The sequence below is a fragment of the Chiloscyllium plagiosum genome, unplaced genomic scaffold (assembly GCF_037043375.1).
Source record: "Chiloscyllium plagiosum isolate Xiang-an unplaced genomic scaffold, Cpla_swu_hap1 HiC_scaffold_2, whole genome shotgun sequence".
NCBI classification, from domain to species: domain Eukaryota; kingdom Metazoa; phylum Chordata; class Chondrichthyes; order Orectolobiformes; family Hemiscylliidae; genus Chiloscyllium; species Chiloscyllium plagiosum.
In genome coordinates this window covers 154,082,889-154,106,169 of record NW_028270140.1, presented here as the reverse complement: position 1 = coordinate 154,106,169, position 23,281 = coordinate 154,082,889, and the positions used below count along the sequence as shown (strand labels likewise).

At 42.9% G+C, this 23,281-nt stretch overlaps 1 protein-coding gene across 3 annotated transcripts in view; it reads left to right on the top strand.

Moving 5' to 3' along the window:
* Nucleotides 1-18,386, top strand: part of cunh5orf34 (chromosome unknown C5orf34 homolog) — a 50,066-nt gene extending 31,680 nt beyond the window's left edge. For 2 of the 3 annotated variants that reach the window (XM_043703156.2, XM_087993830.1), the window contains exons 10-14: nt 4,096-4,284; nt 11,405-11,538; nt 12,309-12,416; nt 14,429-14,469; nt 17,200-18,385. In XM_043703156.2, the coding sequence (XP_043559091.2) occupies nt 4,096-4,284; nt 11,405-11,538; nt 12,309-12,416; nt 14,429-14,469; nt 17,200-17,459 (732 nt within the window). In that variant the 3' untranslated portion in view covers nt 17,460-18,385. Of the gene's footprint in view, nt 1-4,095; nt 4,285-11,404; nt 11,539-12,308; nt 12,417-14,428; nt 14,470-17,199 lie in introns of all 3 variants that reach the window. The other variant, XM_043703166.2, reaches the window with a different exon arrangement.
* The last annotated feature ends 4,895 nt before the right edge of the window (nt 18,387-23,281 follow it).

The window sequence follows — 23,281 nt, the reverse complement described above, 5'->3', positions numbered from 1 at the left end:
TATGATTGTTAGTCTGATCTTTGAAGATGCTGTTCAGTTCAAGGTTTGCATAAAGATTTGTAGCTTGGGTGCTGGTTGTCGTAGATTAGATTAGATTAGATTAGATTACTTTACAGTGTGGAAACAGGCCCTTCGGCCCAACAAGTCCACACCGACCCGCCGAAGTGCAACCCACCCATACCCCTACATTTACCCCTTACCTAACACCTACGGGTAATTTAGCATGGCCAATTCACCTGACCTGCACATTTTTGGACTGTGGGAGGAAACCCACGCAGACATGGGGAAAACGTGCAAACTCCACACAGTCAGTTGCCTGAGGTGGGAACTGAACCCGGGTCTCTGGCGCTGTGAGGCAGCAGTGCTAACCACTGTGCCACCGTGCCGCCCATAAAGTTGCGGGTGTGTTTGCCGAGCTGGGAAGTTGATTTGCAGATGTTTTGTCCCCATCTAGGTGACACCTTCAGTGGCTTTGGAGTCTCCTGTGAAGCACTGCTGCACTGTCTCTTCTGGAATTTTTGGTTCCGTTGATTCTGGTTGCTCGTTGTGGTGGCCGGTATATTGGGTCGAGGTCTATGCGCTTGTTGATTTGAGTCCGTTGATGAGTGCTGTACTTCTAGAAATTCTCTGGCTGTCCTCTGTTTAGCTTGTCTTATGTTCATTGTGTTGTCCCAGTTGAATTTGTGGTCCCTGTCATCTGTGTGTGGGGCTACTAGGGACAGCTGGTTGTGGCGTTTAGTGCCAAGTTGGTGTTTCTGGATGTGGGTTGCTAGTTATCTGTCTGTTTGCCCAATATAGTGTTTCATACAGTCTTTGCATGGAATCTTGTAAATCATGTTTGTCTTGCACATGATGGGTATAGGGTCTTTTGTCCTGGTGAGTTGGTGTCTGTGTGTGGCTGTCGGTTTATCGGCTGGTCGGAGAAGTCTGGCTGTCAGTTCCGAGATGTTTTTTAGGTAAGGTAGCGTGGCTAGCGAGATAGGTTGTGGCATGTCCCTGTCGCATAGTAAATGCACTATAAAAATGTACAGGAAAGCCACACACACCAACCAGGTCCTGAACTACAACAGCAACCATCTGAACACTCAAGAGAAGCTGCATTCGGATCCTGTTCAAAAGGGCTACAACACACTGCAGCACTTCTGAATTACGAAGGGAAGAAGAAGAACATCTCTACAAAGTCTTTACCAAGAACAGGTATCCCTGCAACTTCGTCCACAGATGCCTAACAGACAAACAATGAGACAGGGATATGCCACGACCTAACTCACTAGCCACGCTTCCTTACCTAAAAAATGTCTTGGAACTGACTGTCAGACTTCTCCGACCACTGGGATTCATGACAGCTGAAAAACCGACAGCCACGTTCAGACAACAACTCACCAGGACAAAAGATCCTATACCCATCATGTACAAGACAAACATAGTTTACAAGATTCTATGCAAAGACTGCATGAAACACAATATAGGGCAAGCATGCAGACAACTAGCAATCTGCATCCATGCATACCAACTAGCCACTAAATGCCATGATCAGCTGTTCCAATTAGCCCCACACAGATAACAACAGGGAACACAAATTCGACTGGGGACAACACACAGATCATAGGACAAACCAAACAGAGAATACCTAGAAGCATGATTCATCCACGGACTCGATCAATAAGCACATAGACCTAGACCCAATATACCGGTCATTACAATGGACAACTGGAAGCAGCAGGAACAGAACTAAATAAATTCCAGAAGAGACAGTGCAGCAGCACATCACAGGAGGCTCCAAAGCCACTGAAGATGTCACCTAGACAGAGGACTAAATATCTGCAAATCAACTTCATGGCTTGGCGAACATACCCACAACTACAATACTGTTCAATTTATTCCAGGTGAAAAACTGAATTATAATTAGTTGGTGTTGATCATAAGGCAACAGTAAATTTCAGCCATATATTCGGTGACTGATTTGCTCATATAAACATTATTTTGCATCTGTAGTAATCGCATTAGTGTTTGGCCTGAAGTATGGTGGATTGACAATGGATGCAAATAATAAAGAAATACTTTTTTAACAGAAGTGACCTGTCTCCATCTCCATCAATGCCATTGCTTGTCAGTTTACCTAATCTGTCCCATTATATTATTTTTATATTCTTTATTCCCCTTCCATTAATTGCCCCTTTTCTGAGGTACAGTTCCCCATGAGCGCATAGCTTTCAGATACATTGGCTGCATGGCCACTTTTTGCATGAGACGACATGGATGGTGGAGAATGATATTGATTCTACTTGTGCTATGTACACTTTTGGCGCAACCTATTCACTACCGTTATTTACACTCCATGAATCTTCTCTTATTCCATCCTCTGCATTTCAGCCTTTTCAGCCAAGCTTTCTATTCCCTTTTTATCGCATGGACTACCTGTTTTCAAAAGAAAACATACAAGCAATTTACGATAATCAGTTCCAAGGGTAGCAAATTTTATATTCTAACCACTCAGCAAATTAGTTTCTCTTTATTTCTTGATCAGATGTATTGATAACAATCTTGCCTTCAGAGCAGTTTTAGATTCTCCCACAAGTTTTATCTGCATCTTCCCATTCTTATTTTAAGGCCTCCTGATGGGTCATCTCCGAGTTTTCTCTTTTTCCAAATGGGGAAGCAGATAAATCTTTAGCTGCTTAAACTTTCTGGAAAATAAAACTCTCAGTTTTGGTAAGACCATTATAACTGAGTTTGGGCCAATGATTGTGAAAGTGAGAGCATCTCTCAGAATAGATAAATTAAGGACTGAATGGCTGCACTTAACTTCTGTCATGGCGCGCTTTTGGTACTTTTGTTTTTAAACAAAAATAGTTAAGACTGCTCATTCAAAAATTCTCTATTCATTAGCCTTATGCCTATGGTTTCAATGTAAGTGCAGTTGGATTCCATAAGATTTGCTTTGTGAATTTTATAATTTTATGTCTAAAATTATGTCGATAATTTTATAGACCAGTGAGCCTTACTTTGGTTGTGGATAACGTGTTAGAAAAGGTTATAAGAGATAGGCTTTATAGTCATCTCAATAGGAAAAGTTGATTAGGGATAGTCAACACAGTTTTGTGAAGGGTAGGTCATGCCTCACAAACCTTATTGAGTTCTTTTGAGAAGGTGACCAAACAGGTGGATGAGGGTAAAGCGGTTGATGTGGTGTATAATTTGATAAGGTTCCCCACAGTAGGCTACTGCACAAAATATGGAGGCATGGGATTGAGGGTGATTTAGCAGTTTGGATCAGAAATTGGCTAGCTGAAAGAAGACCAGAGGGTGGTGGTTGATAGGGAATGTTCAGCCTAGAGTTCAGTTACTAGTGGTGTACCACAAGGATCTGTTTTGGATCCACTGCTGTTTTGTCATTTTTATAAACCACAGGCCATAGAAAGATGGGTTAGTAAATTTGTGGACGACACTACGGTCAGTACAGTTGTGGATAGTGCCAAAGGAACATCGATAAGCTGCAGAGCTGGGCTGAGAAATGGCAAATGGAGCTTAATGCAGAAAAGTGTGAGGTGATTCATGTTAGAAGGAGTAACAGGAATGCAGAATACTGGGTGAATAGTAAGATTTTTGGTAATGTAGATGAGCAGAGAGATCTCGGTGTCCATGCACATAGATACCTCAAAGTTGCCTGGTATGGAGGGAAGATCTTGGGAGAAAAGGCTCAGGGACTTGAGGCTGTTTTCATTAGAGAGAAGAAAGTTGAGAGGTGAGCTAATAGAGACATATAAGATAATCGGAGGGTTAGATAGGGTGGACAGTGAAAGTCTTTTCCTCGGATGGTGATGGTGAGCATAGCTTCAAATTGAGAGGTGATCGATATAGGACAAATGTCAGAGGTAGTTTCTTTACCCAGAGAGTTGTAGGGGTGTGGAATGCACTGCCTGCAATAGTGGTAGATTCACTAAGTTTAAGGGCATTTAAATGGTCATTGGATAGCCATATGGACGAGAATGGAGCTGTGCAGGTTAGTTGGGCTTCAGATTGGTTTCACAGGTCGGTGCAACACCTTTGTGTTCTATGAACTAACTGCTCTGTCTTGTTCTGTTCTCTGTGTAGGAGCTGTTCCAACCAGGAGGTTTTAGCCAGCTCTTATCTCTTCTGGATGAGCAGGACGTTCAGAACGTTGGAAGATTTTCAGCATTTTCCAACGGGCGCGTTCACATCAGTTTCTGTGACGGTGTAAGACTGAGTACGTACTGGAACTTTGGATCTCGGTGTGCAGAAGAGACAGAGACTTTGTTGAAGGTCAGTCAGTCAGGGTATGTGGCAGGGAAATTGTAGAATTCCTTGATGGAGTGGGTAAGAATAGCATTGTTGTCATCTAGTCATGTGTGATATTTGGAGCTGTTTTGTAAGTATATCCATCTGTAATTAAGAACAGAGGAACAGTCGGGGTGAGAAAGGCCATTAGATCCATTGTACTTACCGTTCTATTACTCCAAATGGCATTGCATTATTCTCCAGCACCTTACATCATCACTCTTTCCATATATTTTGTAGCCTTTGAACTCAATGATGTTGAATGGTGTTTGTCATTATCTATACTATTCATACTTCAGGTATCTCATGTCATGTCTTGTAACCTTCTGTTCAGACTGCAGATAGTCATAAAGATGTACAGCATGGAAACAGACCCTTCGGTCCAACTTGTCCATGCTGACCATAATCCTAATTTAATCTAGTCCTATTTACCAGCACTTGGCCCACATCCCTCTAAACCCTTCCTATTCATATATCCATCCAGATGCCTTTTAAATGTTGTAATTGTACTAGTCTCCACCAACTCATTCCATACACACACCACTCTTTGCTTGAAAAAAGTTGCCCCTTGGGTCTCTTTTATATCTTTTCCCTTTCGCCCTAAACCTATACCCTCTAGTTCTGGACTCCTCCACCCCAAAGAAAAGACCTTGTCTATTCGCCCTATCCATGTCCCTCATGATTTCACAAGCATCTATAAGGTCACCCCTTAGCCTCTGACACTCCAGGGAAAACAGCCCCAGCCTATTCAGCTTCTCCCTATAGTTCAAACCTTCCAACCCTGGCAACATCCTTTTGAAACTCTTTTCTGAACCCTTTCAAGTTTCACAGTGTCCTTCCAATAGAAGGGAGACCAGAACTGCACGCAATATTCTAAAAGAGGCCTAACCAATGTCCTGTACAACCATAACATGACCTCCCAACTCTTATACTCAATGCTCTGACCAATAAAGGAAAGCCCCCTTCACTATTCCATCTACCTAGACTCTACTTTCAAGGAACTATGAACTTGCTCTAAGGTCTTTTTGTTCAGCAACACTCCCTAGACCTTACCATTAAGCGTATAAGCCCTTCTCTGAGTTGCCTTTCCAAAATGCAGCATCTCACATTTACCTAAATTAAACTCTATCTGCCGCTCCTCAGCCCTTTGACCCATCCAATCCTGTTGTAATCTGAGGTAACCTTCTTTGCTGTCCACTACACCTCCAATTTTGGTGTCATCTGCAAACTTACCAACTATACGTCCTATGTTCACATCCAACTCATTTATATAAATGATGAAAAGTCGAGTACCCAGCACTGATCCTTGTAGCACACCACTGGTCACAGTTCTCCAGTCTGAAAAGTACCTCCACCTCCACCACCACCACCATCACCTTCTGAGGCAGTTCTGTATCCAAATGGCTAGTTCTTCCTGTAGTCTGAGATCTAATCTTGCTAACCAGTCTAACATGAGGAACCTTGTCAAATGCCTTACTGAAGTCCATATTGATAACATCCACCATTCTGCCCTCATCAATCATCTTTGTTACTTTTTCAAATGTTAGTGAGACATGATTTCCCATGCACAGTGCCATGTTGACTATCCCTAATCAGTCCTTGCTTATCCAGTTACATGTAAATCCTGTCCCTCAGGATTTCTTCCAACAACTTGCCCACCACTGATAGACAATTGATGCTCCACTTTCCTTCATTTTTCACGTGGGCTAGTTCCTGTTACCCCTCTCTCCAGTGACTATCAGATAGATTCAAATGAAAACTCAAGTCTGTATATTCTGCTCTACTTATTGCCATTCACCTTCTGATTGTTGACCTCCATGTTGTCAAGGAGACTGACATCTCCGTTTAACACCCGATGCCAAAGAACACACTTCTGACAGTACATCTCTGTTCGAGGACTGTATCAGAGTGGATATTTGGATGATTAGTAAATCTTGGTATGAAGCCAGAAACCACAAACTTGTGTGAAAGTGCTTCCTTGAATTGCTACAACTCTCTCAACTGAGAAAGAAGATTGTGGCTCCAAGTCCCACTCCAGACACTTGAGCATATAATGCAGATTGACAGTTCAGAATGTAACTGAGGGAAAGCTGCTGCCTTTCAACTGCTTTAACCCTTCTGACCTCTCAGATGGATGTAAAGATCCACTGCACTCTTTGCAAGAATATCAGGGAGTTCTTCCTGGTCACTTAACCAATATCCTGACCAACATCATTAAAGCATGCATCTTCAACTCCTGTTTTTTCATTTTTCTTTATGGGAGCTTGTTGTGCAAAATCTATCACTGGCTATAAAATATGTGGAGCATCTTGAAATTGTGAAAGACAAGTGTGGCATTTTCAGGTACATTTCATAGTTCATATGAACATATGATCTACTTCTGCGATTATTTCATAAGGCCCCTCCAGGCTGCGCTGCAATTCAATAAGATCAAAATAGATAAGTTTGTTTTTTAAATTCCAATTCTCATCTACCCCAATAACACTTTATTCCCCTGCCTAACAAGTGTACATCTGTCTTTAAAATACTCAATGATCCCACTGCACTGCCTTCTGAGGCAGAAAATTCCAATGTTGGACAACTCTCTGAGAGAAAAATAAATTTCCTCATCCCTGACCTGAAAGGGTGACCCCTAATTTTAAAGCAGTGCTTTCTACTTTTTGATTGACCCACAAGAGGAAACTTTCTTCCTACGTCCACCTTTGTCAAGATCATTCCGGATAATACACTTCAATCAAGTCACCCCTTGCTTTTCTAAACTCCAGTGGAACAAGGCCACTTGGTATGTTGAGGCTGCTCCACCAATGCAACAAAGTTGTGGTAGATCTGATTATCAACTCCAATTTCCTGTATTTTCCCTGTAAACTTTGATGTCCTTACTGAATAAAAATCTGTCAATCTCAGCTGAGCATATACTCAATTACCTAGCAATGGAAGGTTTTGCGGTAAAGAATTCCACAGATTCACGACCCTTGAAGATGGCATTCCTCCTCATCTCTGTCTTAATTATGACATCTCACTCTGAGATAATGCCTTATGGTCCTCGAGTCTCCCCAAGGGGAAACTTACTTTACTTGTTAATTATTTGAATGTGTGTAAGAACTCTTGCTATCCATTTTCAAGTTCCTAGCCAGCTTTTTCTCTCATTCCAGTTTCATCCTCCTGATTAATTTTTTTTGTTGTTCTCCGCTGTTTTTTATATTCTGACCAACCACTTATCTTAATGTAGTTTTATGCTTTTTCTTCAGGTCTGAGTTGCCCTAACTACTTCAGTTAATCACAGTACTTCCTCGTTTAGAACCTTTCTTTGTCGTAGGAATATACATATTCTGAATATTGTGAAATATCCCACTTAATGTGGCAGCACAGAGGAACCACGCAGAGCAGAGGAAAATTACTTCTACCGTGTATTCAAAAAGAATGGGTACCCAATGTGCACAGTCAGCTGACTTCTCAGCAACAAAACCCAAACAAGCAGACAAAACCCTAGCCACTCTGCCCTACATTAAAAACATCTTTGAAATGACTGCTAGACTACTCAGACCCACCAACACACTTAAACAGCAGCTAATGAACTTTAAAGACCCTATACAGACAACAAGCAAAACTACTGTGCAAGGACTATAACAAACATTACATTGGACAACAGGCAGAAAACGAACCACCAGGATACATGATCACCAACTAGCCACAAAATGACATGACCCTCTCTCACTAGTATCCTTACATATGGATGAGGAAGGCCATCACTTTGACTGGGACAACACATCCATCCTAGGACAAGCCAAACAGAGATTTGCACAAGAATTCGAACTCCATCAACAAACACATCGAGTTAGACCCCATCTACCACCCCAGGAAATGACATCAACCCAAAGAAACCCAAACATATAACTAGAAAGCAGGAATCATGTATACTGCTTCGCCTGAGGCCCACTGAAGATGTTCCCTAGTAGGGTGACGAAACGTCTGGAAATGAACCTCTCAGCTCAGTGAACAAACCTACATCCAGAACCTCAACCTGAGCTATAAATCTTCTCAAAACTCACTTATTGTCTGCCATTGAGACTTTATTGATCTCTCCCTGTAGTATGCCAGCTCTTCGGTCCTCAATTTTCCTGTCTGATGAACTCTGGTTAACAGACAAAACTGACTAAGTTTCTGTATTTGATAAGCTATTTATTACAAATAAATCAATTATAACCACAGGGAAACAACTTATGAATTAATAACTTAACTCTCAACTAAAATACTGCCCCTTCTTAACCACCCCGCAAACATGTGTGCACACATGCGCATGCAGACAGACATAGACAAAAATAAAAATGTTAAGAACAAAGGACAATACAGCACAGGAACAGGCCTTTCGGCCCTCCAGGCCTGTGCTGACACATTTTGCCCTTCCATGGTAAAACTGTCTTCACTTACCAGGATCTCCATCCCCTCCCCCTCCCCCCTTTTAGCAGCATGTTCAAGGCATTCACTGCCCTTTATGTGAAAACCTTGCCTCGCACATCTCCTTTAAACTACCTCCCACCCTGCACCTTAAATTTGTGTCTCCTAGTAATTGACCCCTCTACCCTGAGAAAGAACTTCATACTTGCCACTCTATCCATGCCATTCACAATCTTATAAACTTCTATCAGGTTGTCTCTCAACCTCCTGCATTCTAGTGAAAACAAACTCAGTCTATCCAACCTTTCTTCATAGCTAAAATCCCCCATACCAGGCAACATCCTGATAAACCTTTTCTGTACCCTCTCCAAAGCATCCACATCCGTCTGGTAGTGTGGTGACCAGAACTGTACGCAAGTGTGGCCGAACGAAAGATCTCTAAAGCTGCAGCATAACCTGCCTACCTTGTACTCAATGCTCCTTCAAGTGAAGGCAGGCATGCCATTGGCCTTTTGTACTACTTTTACCTACCTGCCACCCTCAGTGATCTGTGGACCTGCACACTCAGTTTCCTCTGCATATCAATGCTCCAAAGGGCTCTGCCATTCACTGTATAGTTTCCACCTGCATGTGACCTTCCAAAATGCATCTCCTCTCATTTGTCCAAATTAAACTCCATCTGCCATTTTACTTCCCATGTCTCCATTTGATCTATATCCTGCTGTATCCTCTTACAAGCTTCCTCACTAGCCGCAACCTCAACAATCTTTGTATTGTCTGCAAACTTATGAATTAGGATAGATCCCATCAGGAACTGGGGACTTATTTACCTTTAGTACTTTTCAGGCCGCATATCACTACTACTTACTTTTTAATAGTAACTTGGCATAGAAACTCAATACTCCCTTCCCGGAGTTCATCCTCCACCAATACCTTCCCTTTGGTGAATACTGACACAAATTCCCACTCACCTATCTCTTCTGGCTCCACACACAGATTCTCTTCATTGTCTTTGAGTGAACTAATTCTTTCCCTGGCTCTCCTCTTGCTTTTTATATATGTATAAAAGTGAAAAAGGAATATTATGGAACACTGTTCAATATCACTGGTTCACCGGATTCAGTGATGTAAATGTTTTGTTGAGTCCTTCTAGTCTTTAGTCTTTACGTCTTTTCAGTTTTTAACTGCAGACACAGGTTGTTGGCACACGAATTGTTCATTCTCTTAGTCACTGGTTAGAGGCAGCAACCTTAAGGCAAATGGTGAGTGGGAATTGCTAGCTATCTTCCAATGTTCTGTTACTACTCTGTAAAGAGAGAGGAAGATTAGATTAGATTAGATTAGATTAGATTACTTACATCTGTCATCTTCTCCTGTTCACACACAGGCTGCACGCCTATCCAGGGGCCAATCAGAGAATTGTTATCCTGCCAATGATTCCTGACCCATTCAACAGTCTGTCTTTGGCAAAACTGCCCCAAGCGCACACCCCATGATGCTGATGAGTCTCCAGCATCTTCTCCCACTGCTTAAGCAAGGCAACACCCTATAATCTGTTATTGTACTGTTGTGGGAAAAAATCACCAGCCTCTGAGTCAGAGTCAGGGTTCAACAACAGAGTTTATTGTACAGGGAAATACTGGAGCTCTGGGGAGAGAAAGACACCAACAGCACAGTAATCAGTTGCGATTCTTCTCTCAACCTGGTGCACATGGCAAGATACTTTTATACATTTTGTAATATAATAGGTCAGTGATGAGGTTATTATCTTTGTAACATAGTTTGTTTGTTGTAAATATTGCAGAATCGTTGATAGTTTCTGTGCAGTCATTGTCAGTTCCAGCTCAGCCTTTGTTAATTTCAGCGTAGTCGTTGTCAGTTTCAATGTCTGCGCTGATGTCCATTGCTGTAGAAATGGGCACTAATCGCTCTTCCTGAGGAGGACAATTACTGCAGCCCTGGCTATTAGTGTTGAGTCTGTATCAAACTGTTAGCATTTCTATCAAAGGTGTTGGCTGGACCCAGACTCTTCGGCAGGCAGTACACACTACTCATGTATTGGAAATGTGTTGCTGGAAAAGCGCAGCAGGTCAGGCAGCATCTAGGGAACAGGCATTAGCCCTTCTTCATTCCTGAAGAAGGGCTAATGCCCGAAACGTCGATTCTCCTGTTCCCTCGATGCTGCCTGACCTGCGCTTTTCCAGCAACACATTTCCATCTCTGATCTCCAGCATCTGCAGACCTCACTTACTACTCATGTATTGTCTCCCCCACCCGCCCTAAACTAATCAACTCGGTTGTGAGAGCATTGTGCTGGCTTTCTGGTGGCCTCAGGCAGTATCTGTGTTTGCTCTGCTATCTCTCTCCATATTGTGGTCCGTTGGCCATCTTGTGGCTCAGTGGCCGTCTTGTGTGTCCGTGTACCTAGTGTCACCCTGCCCAATGCCATCTCCCTCTTCAGTATGCATTGTGCAATAACAATGTATTCTAGTAGATTGTTTTAAAGCTGCAACATCTCCTTCCAATCTTTTGTTTGAAGCATAATTGTTTTCCCATTTTGTATATGTAAACTTATATTAAAGGTGCAGTAAAAAAATTAATTGATCTGTGAGTGCAGTGCAGGATATGTACCAGTGCAAATAGAAAAACTTACCATTCATTGGAATAATGCTGTCTTTCATATTCACGGTCCTCCCTTTTTCTCTTTCAGCTGCAAAAACATGTGCTCTCTCCTGTGGTATTCAATGAAACACAAACTGACCTGATGCCTGGTTGGTGTCAGTTACTGTGCCCAGATGGATCCTCCCATTTGGTACCAATGTATTCTGCTGGACGATATCAGAGGTAAGAGACAGTCCATTGGTGCATTTCATGTATGGCTTTAGATGCACTTCTCCTCTTATTTTGGTTCTCATTCTCCCTCTCCCACCTTGCCGTTTCGCACGGTATCTCTCCCATCCTTGCTTATTTTGTTGTCTCTCTTTTTTTGCTCTTGCCCTTGCTTTCTTGTTTGCTCTGTCTTATTCAAAGAGATAATCTTCTGCCTTGACCTTCACCATTTGTCTTAAATCTGTGCTTGGACTTAGTGCATCTCCTGTCAATGGAAACAATTTTGTCTCTTTATTACTCAAACAAAATGCTTTAGAATTTTGAACACTGTTAAATCTGTAAGGAAAGCAATCCCACATTCTCCATCGAACTGAAGTCATTCATCTCTGATATCAGTTCACTTCAATCAACCCATTGGTAGGCAGTACACTGAGCAGCATGTAGTGCTGGGTGATCTGGATTGTGTGGATTCATAGCTTTGACACACAAACCCCATACTGAATCTCAGAATTATTAAGGTGCTGAAGGAGGCCATTCAGCCCATTCTGTCAGCATCAGCTGTCTGAATGAGCCTTATCAACTGGTTCCATTCTTCTGCCTTTCTACCTTGAGCCTGTGCTTTGTATAGTTGTTTCATAATCTCTTGAATGCCTCGATTTGAATTGGTCTTCACACTTCAAGCAGTGCAATCCAAACTGAAACCAGTTGTTGTGTAATTTTTTTTTTGTTTTCTCCTGTCACATTTGTATTTTATGCATATGACATTAAATCTGTGTCCTGGTTAGGTATACCACTGCAGCGATGGATTGGTGTCAGTGGGTGAGTAAAGGTAACCGGAAGAAAACATCAGTGGACCATCCCAATTCCCAGGTTAATGCACAGGATGAGAACAGGTGAGGGAGTTTGTTCTGTTCTGTTCTTCAAGTGGAAGGTTATTAGGCGCTGTTTAAAAGGATTTATTTAATTACTTCCTGGCCATCTGGTTAACAGTAATCTGAAACCATCAGAGTGCTGAAGTCTCTAAACAGGTTTGTGACAAATGCACACAGCTGCACTCTGGGGGTTGCACCAGAGTACTCTCTGTATAGAGACTCGGCCCACCCATGCAAATCCAACACAGTCTGCAAAACAGTCATCCTTCCTCCTAAAGTACCTCGATCCAGATATTCCAGTCCCCAACCTGCCCCAGTGGTATTATCTCCATCAACCTACTCATCCATTCCATTGCTTTTGAGGACAATGATCTGACAACAACTTCTATTGCTTCAAGACACAGCTTTCACTCGCAGAACCACTGGCTCAATGCATTGGTTCACTTATGCTCTTCAGGGAAGAGGGCCTGCCACTCCTTACCAAGTTCCACCATAGAACACACCAGATGGCCTCCTTCTTTAGAGACCGCAATTTCCCTTCCCACGTGGTTAAAGATGCCCTCCAACGCATCTCATCCACATCCCGCACCTCCGCCCTCAGACCCAACCCCTCCAACCGCAACAAGGACAGAACGCCCCTGGTGCTCCCCTTCCACCCTACCAACCTTCGCATAAACCAAATCATCCGCCGACATTTCCGCCACCTCCAAACAGACCCCACCACCAGGGATATATTTCCCTCCCCACCCCTCTCCGCCTTCCGCAAAGACCGTTCCTTCCGTGACTACCTGGTCAGGTCCACGCCCCCCTACGACTCACCCTCCCATCCTGGCACTTTCCCCTGTCACCGCAGGAACTGTAAAACCTGCGCCCACACCTCCTCCCTCCCCTCTATCCAAGGCCCCAAAGGAGCTTTCCACATCCATCAAAGTTTTACCTGCACATCCACTAATATCATCTATTGTATCCGTTGCTCCCGATGCGGTCTCCTCGACATTGGGGAGACTGGGCGCCTCCTAGCAGAGCGCTTTAGGGAACATCTCCGAGACACCCGCACCAATCAACCAAATCGCCCAGTGGCTCAACATTTCAACTCCCCCTCCCACTCTGCTGAGGATATGGAGGTCCTGGGCCTCCTTCACCGCCGCTCCCTCACCACCAGACGCCTGGAGGAAGAACGCCTCATCTTTCGCCTTGGAACACTTCAACCCCAGGGCATCAATGTGGATTTCAACAGTTTCCTCATTTCCCCTTCCCCCACCTCATCCTAGCTTCTAACCTCCAGAAACTTGATCCCCTGACCTGTCCGGACTTGTCCGACCTGCCCAGCTCCTTTTCCACCTATCCACTCCACCCTCTCCTCCCTGACCTATCACCTTCATCTCCTTCCCCACTGACCTATTGTACTCTATGCCACTCTCTCCCCACCCCCATCCTCCTCTAGCTTATCTCTCCATGCTTCAGGCTCTCTGCCTTTATTCCTGATGAAGGGCTTTTGCCCGAAACGTCGATTTTGCCTGTCCTCGGATGCTGCCTGAATTGCTGTGCTCTTCCAGCACCACTGATCCAGAAACTCCTTACCAATAGTAGCATTCAATCAGTTGAAGTGGCACAGATCAGAGATTGAACCCAGGATATTCCTAATCTATGTGGCCAATAGAATTTAGTTCAGAAGCTGGGCCTTCCAGCCCAGCAAGTCTGTCAGTGTTTATGCTCTACATTCATCCCCCATGTACCACATTCTGTACCTACTGACTCGGATGTGCCTTGATTGTCAAATGTGCATTACTAGTTTATTGTGAGTGTAATGACGTAGTTAATCTAGACCACTGCTGGATGCAATTTTGATTCCCTTCTACACCTCTCACTGCAGAGGTGGACGTGAGATTCTTGTTTAGAATACAAGGGCTACTTACAGCTTTGAGGAGGCTATAATCTCTGATCACTCCAAGCCATGTTTACATTCAGAGTGTACCAATAGTCAAAGACCTTTCCTGAGTTACATCCTTCACATACTTTTCTGTCTTTTCCAGATCTATCATTGCAGAGATTCAAAAAATACAAAAGTTTAATTGTATCCTTTTTGATATGTTCATTGACACGATGTTGGTGGTTTCTGGGTCAGATATGGAAAAGTTTAAGTTGGCTTATGGCATCTCACTTGTTTGCTCTTTCTCTTTTGCAGCAGTGATTACAATTCTGACGTGTCTTCTTAGATGTAAAGTGCTTTGGAAAGGCTTCAGCATATGAGGGGTTAAAAAAGCAAGACCTGAGCAACATTCAGGCATGGACTATAACTGGTAAATAACATATGCACCACAAGTGCTGCCAGTGACCTCCGGAACGAGAGGAGGTCTAACCATTGCCCCTTGACATTCGGTGACATCACCATCACTGAATTACCATTATCAATATCCTTGGGATTATCCTTGACCAGAAGCTTAAATGGACAAGCCATATAAACACTCTGGCTACAAGTGCAGGTCAGGCTGGGGGTTCTGTGGTGAATAACTCCCCACCGGACTTCTCAAAACCAGTCCACAGCACAATAAGGGAGAGTGATGGAATACTTTCCACTTGTGTGGAAGAGTGCAGCTCCAGGGCCTGGACATGCCAAGTGTAGCACCAGAAAACCTAAAAGTGAAGTGTCAGCCTAGTGAAGCTACCAAACAGGCCTAATTGCATGCTTATCAACAAGTGTAGCATGTGACAAACTGAGCCACATGATCCCACAGCCAATTGATCAGATCTAAGCTCTGCAGTCCTCCTACATCCAATCATAAGTGGTTATGGATTGAATAAATAATTGGAGAACAAGGCTCCACGAATATCCCCATCCTTGATAATGGGTGGATTCAAGTCCATCAGTGTAAAAGACAAGGCTGCAAGGAATGACTTCAGTTTGTTCTGAGTGGATGATCTATCTCAGACTCCTCTTGACATACCCTGCATCACTGATGCAAGTCTTCAGCCAGTTTGGTTCATTTCACATGAATCATAAAATGGCTGAAGGTATTGGGTACTGCAAAGGCCATGGGCTCTGACATGATGGCAATAGAACTGAAGACCTGTGCTCCAGAATTTGTCACACCCTAAACAAAATTGTTCCAATATGACTACAACACTGGCATCTACACAACAAAGTGGAAAATTGCCCAAAAGCAGGACAAATGCAACCAAGCCAATTACTGCCCCATCAGTCTACTGTTAACCATGTGCAAAGTGATCGTGTGGATCATTGTCATGCTGTCAAACAACACGTGTTTAGCAATAACCTGGTCACTCGCACTCTCAATTTTGGTTCAGTCACTGCTATTTAATTCCTGACTAAATCACATACCAGCATTTAACAGAATGAGCCCAAGTCAATGAGAATCAAGGGAGTGGTCTTTCCAATAGATGGAGTCATACCGAACACAAAGGAAGATGGCTTTGGTTGTTGGAGGTTAATCATCTCTATCCCAGGATATCATTTCAAGAGTTCCTTGGGGCAGTGTTCTGGGGCCAGCCATCTTGAGCTGCTTCATCATAAGGTCAGAGGTGGGGTTGTTCGCTGATGATTGCACAATGTTCAGTGCCATTAACAACTCCTCAGTCCATGGTCATATGCAGCAGGATCTGGATGATATCCAAGCCTGAGTTGACTTATGGCAAATAACAAAAAACAATAGAAAGAAACACATTTTGAATATTATTGACGGTTTTGGAAACATGGTAAAGGAGCAGGAGAAGACAGTTTGGCCCATTGAGCCTGCTCCATAATTCAATAGGATCATGACTGATATTCTGTCATCGCAATACTCTAGCTCTCTCCTCATATCCCTTTGACACCTTTTAGTTTCTATAAATCTGTCCAATTCCTCCTTGAATATATTTGGTGGCTTCATCTCCTCAGCCTTTTGTAACAGACAATTTTACAGGTTCACCACACTTCGAGTGTAGCTATTTCTCCTCGTCTCAATTCTAAATTGCCTACCCCGTAACATAAAACCATGATCCCTGCGTTCTGGTCCCCAAGCCAGGGGAAATATCATCTCTGTATCCAGTCAATCCATTCTTGTCTGGATTTTATACATTTCAATGAGATCCCCTCTCATTCTTCTAAATGCCTTACCATGTCAGGAATTAGTCTGGTGAACCTTCACTGCAGTCCCTCTATGATGACTATATATTTCCTTGGATAAGGAGGCTAACATTGCATACGATTCTCCCAAGTGTGCTCTCACTAAATCCCTGTACACCTGCAGTGAGACTTCCTTGCTCCTGTACTCAGACTCTTGCAGTGAAAGCCAACATGCCATTTGTCTTCCTAATTGCTAAGGGCACCTGCATGCTTGCTTTCAGTGACCATTATACAAGGCAACCCAGGTCTTTTTGTATGTCAATATTTCCTAATCTAGCAATCTATATATAATTATCTGCCATTCGGGTTTTCCTGTTGCAGTGGACAACTTCAGACTTATCCACATTTTATTGCATCTGTTATGTATTTGCCACTCCCTCAACTTGTCTAAGTCACCCTGAACCTCTTTACGTCCTCTGTAAATCCTTACAATCACACCTAGATTTGTGTTGACGTTTACTTCTCGTGTTACCCACTGAAGTATCCTGGAGATGAATCTTCAATTGGTGGGGGCTCCAGGACAATCCTGGAGGGTTTGCAATCCCGAATAATCTCTTGGAATTGCCTCTCTGCTTGTACATCTAAGTTTACAAAACCCAGAATTTCTCATTATTTTCTTCCTAATAAATTGATCAGCTTGCTCTCTCCCTAGTGATTTTTCTTTAATGCATGTGCCTGTAGTCCTTCTGGAGAACTCCAATTGTCTGAAGCACGACCCCCCATTGAACGCCATTCCTGACCTTTGCCAGCCCACAGAGAGGGACCAGAATATAGAGAGAGTGCTGAGACAGACAGGCCAAGCTATCCAAGAGATCGAGCTGGTGCTGGAGGCGAACAAGAGGGATGGAAATGAAACGAGAAGGAAGAAATATGCAGGAACCATGGGAGAGCAAGGAAGTGCAATTGAAAGTCTTCTCGTGCAGCAAGGATTGCGTCTCTGACTTATTGAGGTCTGTGGCTGCTTCACTACGAAGAACACTCAAAAACTGCAATGCACTTTCAGACTATGCATCAGTAGTGATATCCCACTGCCTTGACTTCATATTCCCTTAGTTTATTGTGCAGAGTACCAGCCAGATCCCAAGGCAGAGGCATTCTTGATCTTGAACTCAGAAGCTCTGTAAGGAGGGCTATTAGTAACTTTGGGATGTTTCACTTGGTCCATGAACAAAATTTAATGCACATCTACTCTAGGGAAAACTGGAAGTACCATGGGTGCTGGACCACAAATGCTAGAGCATGGATTGCTGGATTAAGGCAGTACAGGCAGTATTAGCACATTCTGAGGACTGAATCCAATCCACACATTCAGTGCTCACGGGTGATGTTCATTGTTCTTCTAATGAGATGTTGATTAGCAGCACTGTCTATCTGTTAGACTTGCACGTTATGTTCTTAAAGCGCTTGAAAATAACTTGCTATATGCGAAGAATTTTGTAATATCGAATTGAACACCATTTGAATGCAAATCATTCTTTTTAATCATTCTATCTTTTGATAACTTGTGCAATTCAGACGACTTGTACATGACTCATAGCTACTGAACTTGTGTTTTTTTTAATCAGTCATCTTAGTCATGGATAAATGTTCTAATTATAAACTTTCGTGCAGTTATTTCTGATTTTGCACTTTATTCACTTAATGGTCAATAAAATGTACAATTTTTTTATTTTAAATCCATTTGTGTTGTATTGCTGAAATGCAGAATTTTGATGGATTCCTTATTTTGTGTCCAATGGGACATATACTTAGAATCTGAAAACAGTGGGGAAAGGTTTTGAATCTTTGGGTACTGAGTGATTTCTGAAGTATACTCCTTTTCACTGGGCTGGTCAGCCTTGCCGCCAAATGTCATTTATAGCACTGGAACAGACTCACGGCCCTTTGCGAATGTTTGTACTCCACGTGCTACTGTGTCTCATCTTATCAACATTCTTTCTCATTTCCTATTATAGCTTCTCTCTGAAATGGATCCGTGCTGTTGATTACAATCACTCACGGTAGTGAGTTTCACATTCAAACAACAGTCTCTGGGTAAAACCAATTTAACTCATGATTGAAATTTATTTTTTGCAGGTTACAGTCAGTAAAAAATATAACTTCACTGTGGGAGAGATCAAAGCTAGTAGCCATTTCCCTAAGGTCGTCTCCAATAAATCCTATAGGGAATTCAGTATAACTTCTTGAATCTTACTTTTTTTGATTTAGTGCAATTTTACTCATTTAAAAAGGTACTATGTCTAAATTGTCAGATCGCTTGTTTTACATTTAGGACTCCTGCCACTATTTCTTGTGTTCTTTTGACAGGTATTTTGGTGTGAGAGAGTATGGTGAGGAGATGTCGGCTGTGATTGGGGTTGTGTGTGTGTGTGTGTGTGTGTGTGTGTGTGTGTGTGTGTGTGTGTGTGTGTGTGTGTGTGTGTGTGTGAGACAAAGTGAAGTGGTTTGAAATTGAGAGCTACTTCTGGTTCTCTCAAGCAAAAACCTTTTTAGAAACCACACAACTGTTAAAGAGTGTCCATACATTTTGGCTGTGGCTGCCCCTTGCCTGTATGTGAGTAGAAGTGAACATTTTTAAAAATAATTTAAAAAGTTTCTTTCATGGGAATTGGATGTCACAGGCAAGGCCAGGATTTGTTGCCCATTCTTGATTACCCTTGAAAGGGTGGTGGAGAGCTGTTGCCTGTACTACTGCAATCCATGAAGTGAGGTACATCCACCGTGCTGTTAAGGAGGGATTCCCAGGATTTTGGCCCAGTGACAGTGAGGAGGGCAATACATTTCCAAGTCAATATGGTGTGTGACTTGGAGGGCAACGTGTGGGTGGTGGTACTCCCATGTGTTTGCTACCCTTGCCTTTCTAGCTGGTAGTGGTCACATATTTGGAAAGTTCTGTTGAGAGAGCCTCAGTGAGTTGTTGCAGCCTGTCGTGTACGTAGTGAGTGACAGCAGATGTAAACTATCAGTGTTGGAGGATGTGAATATTTAAGTTGGTGGGTGGGTGTCACTCCTTACTGCTTTGTCCTAGACTCTGTCAAGTTTCTTGACTGGAGCTGCGCTCATCAAAGCAAGTGGGGAGTATTCCATCACACTCCTGACTTGTACCTTGTAGGCAGTGGACAGGCTTTGGGGAATCTGTGTAGGTGAGATACTCGCTGCAGGATTCCCAGTCTTTGACCTGCTCTTGTTGCCACCGTATTTATATAGTGACCCAGTTCAGTTCAGTTTCTGGCTATTAATATGGATGGAAGTGAGGAGCAGGATTCACATACGTGAATACAAGAAACCATGACATCATTCAGCTTGTCACTCCTGCATTGCTATTTAATGTCATCTTGGTTGTGCTTATTCCCACATCATCCCCTGCTACCCGTAGACTTTGATTCCTTGACAGACAAAAGTTCTATCCCAGCCTTAAATGTACTCAATGATGGAACATCCAAAACCCCTGGAGTAGAGAATTCCAATGATTCAGTACATTTTGAGTGAAGAAATTTCTCATTGTCTCATCCCTAAATGATTGACTATAGAATCCCTACAGTATGGAAACAGGCCATTCAGCCCATCGAGTCTGCACCTACCCTTCGAAGAGCATCCCACCCAGACCATCTCCTCCTCCATCCCTGTACCCCTGCATTTCTCATGGCCAATACATCTAACCTACACATCTGTGCACACTACAGGACGATTTGCCATTGCCAATCCACCTAACCTGCATTTCTTTAGAATGTAGGAGGAAACCAGAGCATCTGGAGAAAAGCCCGCAGACATGTGGAGAATGTGCAAACTCCACATAGTCACCCAAGGGTGGAATTGAACCCAGGTCCCTGGCCCTAATGAGGCTGCAATGCTAACCACTGAGAGTACTTGTCCTGAGATTATGTCCAGTTTTCAAATCTCTGACCAGCAGAAACAATATCTTATTGTTTACCCTATCAAACCTCTTAAGAATCTCTACGTTTCAATGCAATTGCTTCTCATTCTTCTAAATTCTATTCCTCTATCCTCCTCCCTGCCCTCAGCTAATTTGGACTTAAAGTGGTTAGCACTGCTGCCTCACAGCGCCAGAGACCTGGGTTCAATTCCCGCCTCAGGGGACTGACTGTGTGGAGTTTTAACATTCTCCCCGTGTCTGCGTGAGTCCTCCCACAGTCCAAAAATGTGCAGGTTAGGTGAATTGGCCATGCTAAATTGCCTGTAGTGTTAGATGCAGGGGTAAGTGTAGGGGAATGGGTCTGGGTGGGTACGCTTTGGTGGATCGGTGTGGACTTGTTGGGCCGAAGGGCCTGTTTCCACACTGTAAAGTAATCTAATCTAATCTAAAGTTCAGGAAGGAAGTGTTGTGTAGATTTAGTCTTTTATGAGAGAGTCAACAAACAAAAGAATCATTATAACATTAGAACTGCTTATCTCTGGTGATCTTTTTATGCTGTGCTTGCTTGGAATGCCACAAGATTGCATTTAATTGCTCATCTTTGTAATTTGGTCATCTGGTCAAATTGGAAGAATTAAGCATACACTCCACACTGTGTCCTCTCCCTTCTTAGGTTGTAGCACTCTGTGCTTATACAGCCTCAGGGCAGACTTCCATTGCACACACTAGGCACTTGATCCTCTGTAAACTTCTAAATACAAGACTATTCATGTTGGATGAAAGAACTGAGGGCATTGTTGCTAAATTTGTGGATTACACAAAGATAGGTAGAGGGACAGTGTTGAGGAAGCGGGGAGATTGCAGAAGGACTTGAACAGGCTAGGAGACTGAACAAAAGTAGCAGCTGGAATACAGTATGGGACAGTGACGGCTTATGCACTTTGGTAGGAAGAATAGAGGTGTATGTTATTTTCTAAATGGGGAAGGGTTTCAGAAATCTGAAGCACAAAGGGACTTGGAAACCTAGTTCAAGATTCCCTTTAGGTTAACGTGCAGTTTCAGTTGTTAGGAAAGCAAATGAAATGAAATTCATTTCAAGAGGCTTAGAAAACAAGACTGAGATGTATGCTGAGGCTGTATAAGGCTCTGGTCAGAACACACATGGAATATTGTGAGCAGTTCTGAGCCCCATATAGAAGGATGTGCTGGCATTGGAGGAGGTCTACAAGAGTGATCCTAGTGATTAAGGGCTTGTCATATGAGCAGTGGTTGAGGAATCTGGGCTGTACTCTATGGAGTTTGGAAGGATGAGGGGCGATCTGATTGAAACTTAGAATACTGAGGAGAAAGTGAGGTCTGCAGATGCTGGAGATCAGAGCTGAAAATGTGTTGCTGGAAAAGCGCAGCAGGTCAGGCAGCATCCAGGGAACAGGAGAATCGACGTTTCGGGCATAAGCCCTTCTTATGAATACTGAGACGATCTGATTGAAACTTAGAATACTGAGAGACTTGGATATAGTGAACGTGAAGATGATGTTTCTACTAGTAGGAGAGACTAGGACTCGAGGACACAGCCTCAGAGTGAACGGATGACCCTTTAGAACTGGAATGAGGAGGAATTTCTTCAGCCAGTGGGTAGTAAATCTGTGGAATGCATTGCTGTAGATAGCTGTAGAAGCCAGGTCATTGTGTATTTAAAACAGGGATAGGTTTTTGATTAGTAAAGGAATTAAAGGTTACATGGAGAAGGCAGGAGAATGGGATTGAGAAACATATCATCCATGATTGAATGGTGGAGCAGACCGTATGAGCGGAATGCCCTAATTCTGCTCCTATGTCTTATGGTACTGAGATCTCTCGAATATCTCTTGCGTTCAGCATTCAACTGATGCAAATAGGAAAAAAAAACTTTTATTTTTAATTACCCTGTGCTAATTTTCTAATTAAACTGTTCAGAAATGTTATTACACACTTCTGGAATGATTGGACTTGAATCCGGGCCTCCCGGTCCATAGAGTTCCACAAAAGGCCCTATATAATAAAACAATTTTTAAAATTAGAGCCAAGTGTTTCAGGATTGAAATGAGGAAGTACTTTAACATTTATATATTGAGTGTGGTAGAAATCTGGAACTGTCCCAAAAGTTGCTGGGGATCAAAGAGGAACTGAAATTGGTCAAGGTCAGAAGTCATAGGACACCAGGTTATAGTCCAACAGGTTTATTCGAAATCACAAGCTTTCGGATTGCTGCTCCTTTAGCAGGTAAGTGGACAGTGTCCACATGAAAGGAGCAGAAAACCACTCAGTGGCTTGAGGGAGACAGTGAGGTATGGGATTAAAGAATATGGTAAGCATTACTAAGGGATTTGGCAAGTACATAAGGGAATATATCAAGAAATCACTGAGGAATATGGCAGAGAAGAAGAATAGTAATGTTATAACAGAGAACTGAAGGATAAAATCAAAAGGAGTAGTAGTATGACTAGGGTGGAACAGTAATATAGAGAGGAAATTTTGAGGCATATACAGAGGTAAGATGAGTGACTGGGATGCAGTACGATGAGTTGAAATGAGTTAAAAGCTAATGTGTTTGTCTTTCCATCCAAGTATATTTTTGAAGTCGATATTTCTAATTCAGGATGAGCATGTTCTGTGTGGTTAACTGTTTATTCTGCAGATGAAGTGTGTTGCCTTGGCTTCTTTACTCTGACTCCACTCTGGCGCTGTTCTCTATATTCTGGTTTTATTATCTGGCGCTGTTCTCTGCATTCTGGCCATGTTTCTCTGCGTTCTGGCTTTGTTTTTCTGATTTAGGCTGTGTTGTCTGGCTTGATTTACTTTTCTGTCTTGGATATGTTCCTTGGGTTATTTTACAGTACACTTCCCTAC